The sequence below is a fragment of the Acomys minous genome (genome assembly GCF_964271855.1).
Source record: "Acomys minous genome assembly, chromosome: 12".
In the NCBI taxonomy this organism is placed as follows: Eukaryota; Metazoa; Chordata; class Mammalia; order Rodentia; family Muridae; genus Acomys; species Acomys minous.
The window spans coordinates 25,066,389-25,080,561 of NC_140493.1; the positions used below are offsets into that span (position 1 = coordinate 25,066,389).

At 43.8% G+C, this 14,173-nt stretch overlaps 1 protein-coding gene across 39 annotated transcripts in view; it reads left to right on the forward strand.

Annotated features, from left to right (window-relative positions):
* RBFOX2 (RNA binding fox-1 homolog 2) overlaps nt 1-14,173 on the forward strand; it is a 237,039-nt gene that overhangs the window by 170,249 nt on the left and 52,617 nt on the right. For all 39 annotated transcript variants that reach the window (XR_014773284.1, XM_084750905.1, XM_084750909.1 and 36 more), the window contains one exon: nt 6,186-6,410. Coding sequence is in view for 38 of the 39 variants with exons in the window: in XM_084750905.1 (XP_084607031.1) it covers nt 6,186-6,410 (225 nt within the window). In the remaining variant the exon portion in view is untranslated. The remainder of the gene's footprint in view (nt 1-6,185; nt 6,411-14,173) is intronic.

Below are 14,173 nucleotides of genomic sequence, written 5' to 3' on the forward strand. Positions count from 1 at the left end.
ATTCCCACGTAGCCGAGGCTGGCCTCCAACTCTGCGTGCATTCCCACGTAGCCGAGGCTGGCCTCCAACTCTGCGTGCATTCCCAGCCCTCACGCTATTCTCTTCCTTCCCTGTGGTATATAGCGCAGCCCCAGGACCCCAGCTTCTAGTGGACACGCCTGTGCTGGAAACCTGGCACCTCAGCTTCTTCCTCGGCTGCTAAAGAAATGCTACTGTATGCCCATCAGCCCCTCGCTAAGGGAAAACCTTAGAACAAAGAAATCTGTAGTTCATTTCTGACTTGACTTGCAAAATAGAGAATGTCCAAACCAAACTAGAATTGTGATTGTAGACACATGCAGGTTTTGTTCTGGGAAAGGAATAGGGACCAAGTAGACTACAGTAGAGCACCGCCCATAAAACATAGTTCTTACATTTTTGGTTGTGAGCTTAGCCTTTAATAGCTGAGCCATCTCTCTAGCCCAAAACATAGTTCTTTTATAATTCTGAAAGCATTTCTGCCCCGGTGTTTTATTCTGAACCAGAGTTGTTACTATTCCTAATAATTTTCCAGTTTTGACTTAGTTATCCATGAAGAAAAAAACTAAATTAATTTAAATTATAGTGGAAAAGTGAGCAACATCTATAGATTGCATAAACCATCAATCATGTTGACAAGACTTGACTTGTAGTCCACAGGAAGGGGATGGGGGAGGGGCTTTTAGTTGCAAGCAGCAGGTGTTGGTGGAAGCAGAGTTGGTAGTCTCGTTGCTCATGGAAGGCATGATCCATGGATGTCTGGGCCTCTGAGTGCTGCTTTCAGGGGAAGTGGAAGGGGGCTTCTGAACTTTGGAGACATTGCCACCAGTACAGTTTGTCTCTTTTAACCTAGTAAACTGATGGTTCTGAAATATTTATTTTCCTGTTTAAATATTCATTCATTTATGTGTGAGATAGAAAAGCACAGCCTCAGGGGGAGAAATTTGTATTGTCATTTCCCTCTGAGTAAGTCAAAGTGTGTGTGGGGGGGAGATGATTTAGAGGTAAGCTTGCAGTGTGCCCCAGCTTAGCCTGTTTGTTTTTTATCATATTGACTGTTCAGTAGTGCCTGATTGTACTGGTGGCTTCAGCACGTCGCATGAAAGCAAACACACTCAGCCTTAGTTAGGTCCAGTCCTTTAGTTCTCCAAGAGCTATTAGGCCTGAAGTTTAGTCCATTTGCACTGTGGGGAAGAGGTAGTGTTAGTTCTCTCTGTGGGCACCAGTAAGAAGCTGGTCCTCTACTTGCAGGCAGTATGCTTTTGCAGCTGCTATTGCCTCTCTCACAGCTGTCCCTTCTAGAAGCACAAGCCTGGCAGGTATTTTCTGGGGAGATACTGCTGCTGTCTCTCTTTCACTCCTCAGAAGCAGTGCTTCTGAATAACAGAAAAGTTAGCCTCTGCATCCCGCCACTGCATCCCGCCACATGCTGCTTTAAAGGATAGCAACCCGTAGATTTTTAAGCATACTTCCTGAGTAGGGGGTGAAGGCCAATAAAAAATGAACACACCTGCTGTCAGCACAGAGGTGAAACACGGGTTCATGGAAGTTGAAGCTTGGTATGTGGCATTGGTTCCTAGCTAACTCTTGAGACTGTAGCAGGAAAAGATTCTTGATGATTGAAATTAAATAACAATTCTGTTAATTTTTTAGTGCTAATAGATTTTTCAGTTAGTAGGTCTTTTATTATATAATCAGTTCATCTGATTTTTGTGAGCCTTTTAAGGAACTAAGCCATTTATAAACTATGAAGAGTATATTAGATAGCTTAACTGATTCTAGATGTTTTTTAAACACAGAATATTTTAGATACTGAAGAGGTTTGAGAGTAGCAGAATAGCTTTAAGTATATAGCTAAGACCAGAGTTAATTTTGCTACAGGTCTAGCATATTACCATTGTTTTGTCTTCCATGTGTGATTGGCTGGTCTATTCTTCTGCATTTACTTCATCATTCTTCTATAAACGTCTCTTAAATTATCTTAGTTTATGTGTGTAGGTGTTTGTGTGTATATGTGTCTGTGCACCACATGTGTGCCTAATGGCATTGTATCCTCTGGAACAAGTGTGATTTGCCTTGTGGGGGCTGGGAATTGAACTTGGATCTTCTAGAAGAGCAGCCAATGCTTTTAACTGCTGAGCTGTTTCCTCGGCTTTAGAAAGCACTTTTAAAACTGATTCTAGATTTTAAAAAAAAATTCTTCTTTATGTATATGTGTGTATGATTTGCATTTGTAAGTATCTATGTTCATATGTGGGGGATGCACATACCTATGTGGATGCATGTGTATGTAGAGGTCCAAAAGTGATGTCGAGAGTCTTCCTCACTTGCTTTTCTACTATATCCTTTGAGGTGGGGTCATACTCAAACCCAGAGCTTGCTGACAAGGCCAGCCCAGCTAGTCAGCATGCTCTAGGGATCAGCATCTGCTTTTAAGCCTGGAGTTATAGGCCAGCCACCAGAACAGCCAACACCACTGGGTTCTGAGTTTCCAAACTTGGACCCTCACATTTACAAGACAGGTGGAGTGATTGACGGCTGAGCCACCTCCCCAGCCCTGCTTCCAGATTTTAAATCTATCACTCTTTCCTTATCTCTCTGTGGTAACAATTAAGTTAGGTGCATTGTTTCTTTTGTCATAGTCAGGGGCAACACTCACTTTGCCAACAGATCTAACTAATAGGCCTCTCTGTTCAGGCTCCCAGCTGAGAGCTTTTCATATATCTTTTTCGGTGTACACATGTATGTCTGTGTCTGTGGGTGTGTACATATAAATCTCCTTCTGTATATCTGCATGCGTGCTGAAGCTATAAGTTGGTATACAGTGTTTTCTTCCATTGCTTTTCACCTTAGTTTTGAGACAGGATCTCTAATCTAACCTGAGATTCACCATTTGGCAAGACTGGCTGGCCAGCAGCCCCAGGGATCCTCCTGTCTCTGCTGCCCCAGCCCCAAGTCCTTCAACTACTAAGCCATCTTCCCAGGCCTGTTGATTAATTTGATTTAGGAGATGTCAAGTTTGAAATCTGACCCTACCTAAGCAAATCCCAGGGAATAAAGGTGACATTTGTAAAATGCTTAAAAACAAAAATATTTTTGGTATCCTAGTTACCCTGGGGGGATATTCTTTTACATATTTATTTATTTTTATGATGGGGAGACTGGGATTAGTGGGCCTTTAGGATTTGCAGCCTGCTGTTTAGATTATGTCTATAAATTGGAGTCAAGATTACAAAATAGAAAAATTAGAATGAAGTTGAAAAAAAAATGAATGGAAAGACAATCAAAATTCTCTTTCCTATATCACGTGGACTTTATCCTAGGAAGATGATAATGGTTCACTTTTCCAGGTGTGAATATAAAGCATGTGGCTCTTAGTGAAGAGCATGCGCTGTTGGTACTGGTTAGTCTCTGTCATCTTGACACAAACCAGAGTTACCTGGGAAACGGAGACTTCACCTGAGGACTTCACCTCTATCAGACTGGCCTGGAAACAGACTTGGGCCATTTTCTTGATTGGTGTGGGAGGGCCCAGCCCACCGTGGGCGGTGACACCCCTGGGAAGGCAGTCCTGGATTTCATAAGAAAGCAGGCCGAGCAGGCCACAAGGAGCTAGTGAGCATTATTCCTCCATCAGTTCCTGCTTCCAGGTTCTTACCTCTGCTCCTTACCAGTGCTCCTAACTGCCGAGCCATGTTTTAAACCCTACAAACTAAATTGCTTCTAGATTGTATTTGCCTTTCTCAGCTTTGTGTGTGTGTGTGCATACACGCACACGACCTGGTGTGTGCACATTCATGTCCAAGGTTGCTGTCAGGAGTGGTCTTCTTCACTTGGTTAAGTCAAGTGCACTGTCTTTCCTCCCCTAAGTTGCTTTGTCCCAGCAATAGAAAGTAGCACATTGGTCTTCCAGAGATCTGAGTTGAGTTCCCCAGGCAGATCACAAACACTCTAGCTCCTGAGTATCTAGCACCCTCTTCCACCTTCTGCATGCACATACACACAAACATACATACATGCATGTAAATCTTGAAAATAATACAAATATTTTCAAAGCATTTCCTATAAGTAGAGGTAATCATATCTACTATGACAGGTTGGGTGAGAGCCATTGTATTTCCCTTTAAACTTAAAACTTTGAACTGAAAATTGATTAGAAAATATTCTTAATTGTTTTTTATTATTAAGAATGTTAAATAGGAACCGGGCATGGTGGCGCACGCCTTTAATCCCAGCACTCGGGAGGCAGAGGCAGGCGGATCACTGTGAGTTCGAGGCCAGCCTGGTCTACAAAGGGAGTCCAGGACAGCCAAGACTACACAGAGAAACCCTTTCTCAAAAAAAAAAAAAAAAAACAAAAAAGAATGTTAAATAGCCGGGCATGGTGGTGCACACCTTTAATCCCAGCACAAGGCAGGCAGAGGCAGGAGGATGGCTGTGAGTTTGAGGCCAGCCTGGTCTAGAAAGCGAGTCCAGGACTGTCAAGGCTACACAGAGAAACCCTGTGTGAAAAACCAAAAAAATAAAAAAGAATTTAAATGACTTTATATTTCTAATAAAAACAGCAACCATAATATATTTGGTAGAGCAAATACTATAAAACATAAAGCTTTATCCTGAGTCTATCCTCTTAGCTTTGTTTTTAGCAGAAAATTGAAAAAGTATTGCTGTCACTCACATGTCTAAGTAAAAAGTATTCCTGACCTCCTGATGGTGGATTGCACCCCTCTTATGGAAGACAGAGTCCTACTGTGGGTGCATCTCTGCAGGGCTTAGACTACAGGTATGCCCTAGAAACATTCCCTCTCTCCCCATCTCCTACCACTAGCTGGTGTTGACTAAGCCAGTTCTGTCAGGAATGGCCCAGTGGGATGACTCCTACTGTGTACTTGTGTGCCACAGTCTCATTCCCATCAGGGTGGGCTGGAGAATGGAGGTTAGAGTTCATGAGAGCTAGAGGCAGTCCCTTAGCCACTGAACTGACCTTAGAGACTGTGTCTGTAAGCCCTGTGTGTTTCTTTTTCTTTTTTAAAATTACAATTTGTTTTATTAAAAAACAATGATTTTTTTCTAAGTTTATTAAATATTTTTACATATGCATTTATATTATTACATATATATACAATAAACTACCTATAGCAAAAAGAACCATGAAACAATCAGGAATTATATATATGTTGCATTCATAGTATTTTGGCTATTTGTATTTGGCAGTCTTAAAGAAATCCTGTGTTTCTTAGTAGACCCTTTCTGAAGATTTCAAAAAGGCAGTACTTGGCTCTCGTCTACTGATCTACCTGAGTTTGATTTTTGTCTGTTGCACGTCAGTCCTCTAAAGGCCTTGGAAGCAGTGTGCTCTGGCAGCTGTGGTACAGGCAGGAAGCAGTGTGCTCTGGCAGCTGTGGTACAGGCAGGAAGCAGTGTGCTCTGGCAGCTGTGGTACAGGCAGGCCACCAAATGATTGGGAAACAAGCTTAAGAACTAAAGCTCTGGGCTGCCAAGATGGCTCAGTGGTAAAGGCGCTCGCCACCAAATCTGAGTTGGATTCCAGGGACTCATATCAAAGGAGGACATGGCATCACGTTGTCATCCTTCCTCCACATGTATCATAGTACTTGCAGCAACACACTCACACCTAAAATTAAGGTAAAAAATTTTTTTTTGTTTTTTGAGACAGGGTTTCTCTGTGTAGCCTTGGCTGTCCTGGACTCACTTTGTAGACCAGGCTGGCCTCGAACTCACAGCTATCCGCCTGCCTTTGCCTCCCAAGTGCTGGGATTAAAGGCGTGCGCTACCACTCCCGGCCTAAGGTAAAAAAATTTTAAGAGTGGAAGTTTTCACCAGGCGGTGGTGGTACACCCCTTCAATCCCAGCACTTAGGCAGAGGCAGGCAGATCACTGTAAGTTCAAAGCTAGCCTGGTCTACAGAGTGAGTTCCAAGACAACCAAGGCTACCCAGAGAAACCCTGTCTATAAATAAATAAATAAATAAATGTATGTATGTATGTATGTATGTATGTATGTATGTATCTGATGATCCAAGCAGTTTTTTCCTGAGTGGGGACAGTGGAAGAGCATGCCAAGAGTCCTGTATACTTACCTTCGAAGTGGTTTTGTAATGAAGATTTATTTACTCACTCTTCTTTCTCTTCTGCCTCTTGCTCTAGGGTAACCAGGAGCCAACAACAACTCCTGACGCAATGGTTCAGCCTTTTACCACCATCCCGTTTCCACCACCTCCACAGAATGGAATTCCCACAGAATACGGAGTGCCACACACTCAGGACTACGCCGGCCAGACCAGTGAACATAGCCTGACACTCTACGGGAGCACACAGCCCCATGGAGAGCAGAGTAGCAGCTCACCCAGCAACCAGAACGGATCTCTCACGGTACGTGAAGGAGGAGCCGCAAGGTGGCGCGATGTGTGAAATCTTCACCTTTCTCAGGAAAGAGAAAGAAAGCCCTTTGAGTTAGCTTAGCATTTTGTATTTCACTGCATAATGTGCAAGGACTGGCTGTTCTTCCCTAAGCCTTGTGGCTAGACAATGGGGAGTTCAAATTAAACCTCACTGTCACTGCCCCAAAGCAGCCTTCCTGCACCTTCCATCATGTGAGTCCCCAACACCCAGCTCTCATCTGTACAGCCTCACGTACAGCTCTGGTCGTTTGACTCGTCCCTCCCTCCTGTGTGTGTACTCAGCAGCGGGTGTTCTGATGGGAACCCTTCCTCTTGTCCAAATTCCAGATGTTGCAGTGTTCTGGATTTGAGTCCTAAAACCCCTTTTTCTTAATTTACAAGCTTTCTCTGTATACTTAACACTACCAAGTCACTCAGTCACTTAAGCAAAAGCCAGGCACCACGGGCCCCTTGCCCTTCATTTCCACCCGTAGTCATTAGGAGTTCAGCAAGCACAGTTCCACAGCCGTGTTCACCTCAGCTCCTCTCGCCTTCCCCCAGGCAACAGTTGCCAGTTGCTTGGGGTTGATTCGGGTGACAAGTTTAAATCACAGCCTGGCCTCAGAAGGATGATGTTAGGCAAGTTATTTAATGTTCCTTTCCCTTGAAATAGAAGAAAATGAAGGCCACAGTACCCACCTAGAAAGCTATCAGGAACATTACAAGAGTTCCTGATAGGCCTGGTAGCACAGCCTTATATCCTTGCAACCCAGGAATCTGAGGCAGATGGCTTGCCATAATTCAAGGTCTCCTGGAGCTGCAAAGAGAATTCAAAGGCAGCCTTGATTCACTGGCAAGACCCTATCTGGAACTTAAAAGTACAAAGGGGCTGGAGGTAACTCAGTGGTGGCACACATGCATTACACAATTCTCAAGTTACCTCTGCCTGACTTTTCTTTTTATCAACATAATATTTTATTGATTATTTGGGAATACAGATAATGCACCCTCACTTTCCAGTCCTCCCAGGTCCACCTCTCCATCCTTGCAACTGTCTCCCTCCCCCAAACAAAAATAAAAGAAGAAAGCAAGTCCAGTTTGTGTTGCCCATATACTCACTGGAGACTGTCTAGGCTGCACAGCAGCCATAATGGCTTTGTTTTTCAGTCTATGATAATTTTCTAGCACAATTAGAAAAATGTACAAACTCTGTACTTGGTTTTCTAGTACAGCTCCACCCCTTACCACTTAATAAAGGAAAAGAAAATGTCGAAGCTAACCACGGATATGTATCTCACGTACCTATCATGACCACATCATATCTGCAGGGTTTGATTCCAGATGTTGAATGTTCTGTTGTCTGTACCGCGCTGTCTCTTGTGTTTAGACCCTTTCTTCCTCGGTCTCAGGTTAGTGGAGGGGCCGCTGTTCAGGCTCTGTGCACCTGGGGAAGACGCACTTGCAGAAGCTAAACTCTGAAGTTGTGTAAAAGCGGATGGAGTCTGCAGAGGCATTCATTTGATTTTTATAGATATTAGGCATCGCCATTGGGGTCAGGCTTATTTTCTTGGAAACATGCTGTCTTTCCAATGATGGTTACTTCTGTGGAGGCACATAATTTTATACCCATACGCAATGGGCTTTAATGGGAAGTTGGTTTGAAGGAAGAGTCTGGGACTAAGAAGTAACAAGAGACTTCTTACAGCATTTGTTCAGGAAATGGAATGTACAGGCTGCTGTGTCAGCTGTGTTCCACTTACCTTTCAAATGATAATGAATTTACAGACTTAATAGAGCAACTGTTTCTACCAAAGGAAAAAATAATAGTATGTTTCCGAGTCTTTTTAATATTTCTTAACTCTATTTCTAGACTATTTAACAGTTTTTGTAATTGCTGGGGGATTTTGTTTGTTTTTTATTTCATATCTAATTCTTTGACAGTTTTGGTCTTTTCAGTGTCTTTCTGCAAAACTATTTCCTCTAAGTTGATAATTTTGTAAATATAAAACTACTAGGAATATAAATCAGCTGATGAGAGCTTGCCTTACACCCATGAAGCCCTGGGTTCGATTCCTCAGAACTGCATAAAAGTGACATGGTACATGCCTATAACCCCAGCCTTTAGAGGTGAGAGGAGGGCCAGGTGTTTAAGGTCATTCCTGGGGATCTAGGGAATTGGAGATCAGCCTGGGCTATATACTTTATCTCAAAATAATTTATTCATAACTATATATGATCCCTTTTTATTTTCTAGAGTTTATAATGACACTTTGTTTTCTAAGACAAAGTCTTGTGGTATACACCCTGGTGGATAGGAACTTCTAATGCGGGATTCGTGCCTCCTCTTCCCACCTGCTGAGATTGCAGGAGTGTGCCACCATTCCCAGCATGCTCCTTCTCCCTCACTCTCTCCCCCTCTTCCCCCCTCCCATACACACACACACACACACACACACACACACACACACACACACATACCACATCACCCTTTTTTTCTTTAGACAAGATTTCTCTGTGTAGCCGTAGCTTGCTTGTAACTTGCTATGTAACTGGCCTTGAGAACTCTCAGAGATCCACCTGCCCCTGCCTTCCAAGTACTGTGATTAAAGGCATGCGCCAATGTGCCTGATTCCTCCTTAGTTCTGATAATTTATGTCTTCTTTGGTCAGTCTAAAAATTAAGAATTATATTTGTGTGTGAGGATGTGGGAGTATGTTCATGCAGGTACACATATGTACCATATACGCGTGTACCTGCATGTGGAGACTAGAGAAGAAACTCAGGTGTGCTTCCTCGGGAGCTACTCATGTTTTTTCTTTGGCCTGGAGCTCCCTGCTTAGGTGAGGCTGGCCAACCAGCAGGCTTCCCCAGAGCTGGGATTACAGGCATCTACCATCATGCTTGGGTTTTTTACTTCGGTTCTGGGGACTGAATTTAGGCTCTCACACTAGCAAGGCAAGCTTTGTACCCAATTGAGCTGTACCCCAGTCTGAATGCTTACTGTCACGATCTAGCCTTCACTGTCTTGCCCCTTCCTGTGTGTGGCTCCTTCTCCTTTATAGTTTATGTGTTGGATGTCTGCCTGAGTGTCTGTACACCATGTGTATATACCGTGCCCTCAGAGGCCAGGAGGGCCATCAGATACCCTGGGACTGGAGTTGCAGGTGGTTGTAAGCTGCCATTTGGGTGCTGGGAGTCTAACCCAGTCCTCTGGAAGAGCAGCCAGTGTCCTACACTGAGCTGCATCTTAAGCCCTTTTTTTTAGCTTTTCAAATTAGACACTAAGGCATTTGACTTTCAGAGTTTCTTCCTTCTGTGTCTAAGCTGTAAGTTTCCCTGTACAAATCCTTTTAAGTGGAACTCACAGGAGGAGGTAGATTGTGCTATTATTTTCATTTCAAGATGTTTTAAGAACAAACTAAGTACTTACATTACTGGCTGGGCAGTGGTGGCGCACACCTTTAATCCTAGTACTCTCAGGAGGCAGGGGCATGCAGATCTCTTGAGTTCAAGGCCAGCCTGGTCTACAGAGTAAGTTCTGAGGCAGCCAGGGCTACACAGAGAAATCCTGATTTGAGGGAGGGTGGGGTGGGATGGGGCTTAAATCTTGCTTCTTTATATAATAAATTGATTTGTTACCACTATTAATCTATATCTCCCTAGAAATTGGAATTCTTACTTGTGATATTTTCCTTTAAATCCTGAACTGTATTTGTACTTGCTACATTGGCATCATGCTCAGTCTAGCCTGGGTCCATTTCTAGATGCTGCTCATGTTTTGAATCTGGGTCATACTTTGTACTTCGCTACTTTTTGTCAGAAGTGACTCTGTCTTACCTGTTCTCTGAGAGGATGTGTGTGCACGAGTGCCACCCCACCCACACCCTCAGCCCCGCTGGAAGGCAGGTGATGCTGAGGTGTGCACGTGTGTCACCCCACCCACACCCTCAGCCCCGCTAGAAGGCAGGGCCGCTGAGGCACCTTCTTCATTGTGTCCACTGCCTCGCCATTAGGAGACGCAGAGTTCAGCCAGCTCATTCTCAAGTCGCCGTGGGTTTTCTTTCCATTGCTTCTATTTTCTCGTCCCATCCCCCTTCTTACCTGTGTGGTTTTGCAGCCTCTAGGGGAAAGGAAAGTGTGTCTTCTCCCAGCCCCACCCCGACCCCAGAGTCTCCCTTTTAGCTCTCTGACAGATCCACTCCTCATCCCAATTAGACCACAGCCTTGAGCTGAGTTGTGTCCTGTTAGAGTCTTACCTTTTTGCCAGCTGTTGCTAACAGTGTCGTGAGTTTTGTTTCTCATTCTCCTTCCACAGTTGTAGGAGATGGGCGTGCATTGCTTAGAGATTAAGTAGGCAGTAAAACTTGGATCTAACATTTATTCTGCTAAACTTTTACCATCTGCTTATGTGTCTCATAAAACAGTCTAGCAGTTCATATGGTCAATTAAATCCAAGAGGCAGATAGGAAGCAAATTAATTAATCATAACCTAAGTTTGCATAGCACCTTTCAGTTTAAAACGCTTGTTTTATTGTGGCCTGTAAAACACCCTGAGTGGGGAATTCTAGATCTATACCCTTTGCTGTGTCACTCAGATTCCCCCGATGAAACCCAGTGAGATAGACTGTATGCATATTTGTTCATTTTCGCGGGTTGTATCATTTCACTCGGCCTGTGTAGGTATCCTTGTTACCAGAAGCCTTCCTGACTTTCCAAAGCTTCTAAAGAAAAAGTTCTATTGTGTTCACCTCTGCATTCCATAACTTCTCGCAGTGCCCCACACTTGATGCTTCTTAGGTAAATGATACAACAAGGTACAGATGTGCTCAGGAGGAGAAGCTGGGCTTCCTGTTAAGGATATAATCCATTCCCGCCTTGTATTAGCAGCAGCAGGAATTCAGGCCTGCATAGACGCTGGTACAAAGGATTGAGAAAATCAGTTCTCCATTCAGGGTTGGAGAGGATGAGTCAGAATGCCTAGATCAAAGCATGGATTCCCGTTCGGACAAAATTCAGGGGTGTTTGATAAAGGCTTATGGGAGAAAATTCATTTGAGCGTTTGAACCTTGCAATGAGAATCGAGGACTTCGTTGGAGGTTTTGAGCAAGGAAATGAAGTGAGTGGAACATGCTTCTAGAGCATGGTCTGCTGCGGCCCTGACGGAGGGACGCCAGGAGCTAGAGTGGGAGCTCACAGCTGCACGCGCCACTGATGTGCCTCATACTGGAGGGCCGTAATGGCTGTGCAGAGAAAGTGAGTTCAGGAGGAACAGTGAGGGCGGAGAGTTCAGAGGGGCAAGTAGCCAGCCATGTAGTGGGTGAACAGCATCTTGGGTTTCATTTTCCTCTCTGAGATGAAGCTGGTACCTGACCTGGAGTTCAGGGAGAGTGAACTAGAAATGCATAGGCTTTGACTTAGTTGCTGTGAATACCTCAGATCTCCTCATTCTGGCACTGCCACAGGTTAACCCAGGGCTTGCCTCTGAGTTACATCCCCAGGAACGTTTGAGCGCAGACAGGCTTTAAACCCAAGACTCCCCTGCGAGTCATGGGATTGCAGTGTGCCACTGTGCCCAGCTGTGTCTGTGCTGCTTGTTGCTATGAGCGGAGCTGTTGTGATTGTAGCTCTTGCTGCGTTGGCCTGGACAGTCCTGTCTTGTTGGAGAGAAGGGACTTCTCACTCAGAGGTAAGAACTGATATTGTGTTCTGGAGTTTTTATTTTTAAAGTGACTTTTAGAAATCGATCTTAACATAAAGCTAGAAGTTTGGTCTGCCTTTAAAATGAGAGTTTGTCACCAGGCATGGTGGCACAGGCGTGTAATCCCAGCACTCAGGAGGCAGAGGCAGGCAGATCTCTGTGAGTTTGAGGCCAATGTGGTCTACAAAGTGAGTCCAGGACAGCCAAGGCTACACAGAGAGACCCTGTCTCAAAAAACAACAACAACAAAGATGAGAGCTTGTTTTGATGGTCATTTGGTCTCTTGCTATGCACTAGCAAAAGTAATAACAGTTAGGGGCTGCCTCCTGGCCTGCAGAGAAGAGAGGAATCCAATTCCTACATGTGCAGATATTTCTTCTAAAGGACAGCAAGCCTAAATAACCAAAGCACTTGAAGTAGTCAAACTTTAAAAATTCTATCTATTGGATTATATTTTTTCTCAAGAGCCTAAAAACAAAACAAAACACCTTTAATGGGAGAGAGCTTAATGGTATAATTTGGTTTCTGTGACTGATTGGTAGTACAGTCTTAGAGCTACACTACTGGGGTTGGAGGGTTGTGTTATCTTGCAGAGTGCCCAGGGTCAATTCCTAGTTCCTATATGGTGGTTCACAACCTCCCATAACTTCCGTTCCAGAGCCTCCATCTCTTCTGACTTCTGTGAACACCAGGCACATATATGGTAGACACATATGCATCAAAATCTTTAAAAAAAAAAAAAAAAAAAAAGGAAAGATTTATGTATTATGTATACAGTGTCCTGCCTGCATGTATTCCTCCATGGCAGAAGAGGGCACCAGACCTCATTATAGATGGTTGTGAGCCATCATGTTGTTGCTGGGAAATGAACTCAGGACCTTTGGAAGACAGACAGTGCTCTTAACCTCTGAGCCATCTCACCAGCCCCCAAAACAAAACAAATTTGAAGTTATTTTTAAGAGGCAGGTACTGCATCCCCTATACCTGATATTTTAAAATAAATAAATAAATGAATGAATAAAAGCCGCAGTGGTTGGAGGAGAGTGCAGGATAGGGTATTTGTTTATAGCAGTGGTTTTCCTCATGTGGTCATGGATCATTGGCAGTTCCCAAGATTAAAAAAAAAGGTCTGGTTAAACAGTTTACATGATAATACATCATAACACCTGCCATTTCTACTACATTTGCTAGCTTTTGCCATCAGTCCAAAAGCAATAAAATTTGCCAGTACCTTAGCAGGAATCAAAACAGAAAACAGTGATGTAAACCTTGCTGGTTTGGTAGTTGTACCCTTCATGTCCTAAATGAACAGAACAAAAGAAAACATAAACTCAAGAAGGTCCTTGGTGAAGTGCTGAGCAGCTGCTCCTTTCTATATTCCCTGGGGTAGAAGGAAAGATGTTCACAGCATTTATTTTCTATTCAGAATGCTCTCCATGCTACAAGTGAGAGCATGGTTGCTGAGCTGCAGGCTGGATTCACTGCTATTTTTCCATACAAGAACCACTGCTGTGCAGACTAGCACTCTGATATGAATATGTGGCAGACTTTCTCTTGAAAGTGAGTAGACTCATCTTTTTAAGGGAGAAATTGACCAGAGATGCTAGCAACAAACTCAAATTTTCCTGCAAATATCAGAAAATTTTGTGTCCCCTGTGAGCTTTATAGTTTCTAAGTATACTTAGAAACAGTATGGCAGCCTCCTGGTCAATGAGAGGCCAAGTGTAGGACAGTGGTCCTTTAAGATTATCTCAGGGGCCTGGGTGTGTCAGAAACAGGCAGATCTCTGTGTCTGAAGTAAGCCTGGTCTACATAGCAAGTTCCAGACCAGCTAAGGTTATATAGTAAGACCCTATCTTTAAGAAAAAGAAAAAGGGAGGAAGGAAGGGAATATTATAATGAAGCCAGAAAATTCCCATCACCCAGTGGCATAGAGTAGTATTTGCACTGGCCCTGGTGTGAGCACAACCCTCTGCTCCTATACTGCCTAGCTTCTGAAAGCACAGCACTCTACGGTGCTGTGGATACAGAGATAGATGTATTGAGAGAGGGAGGCC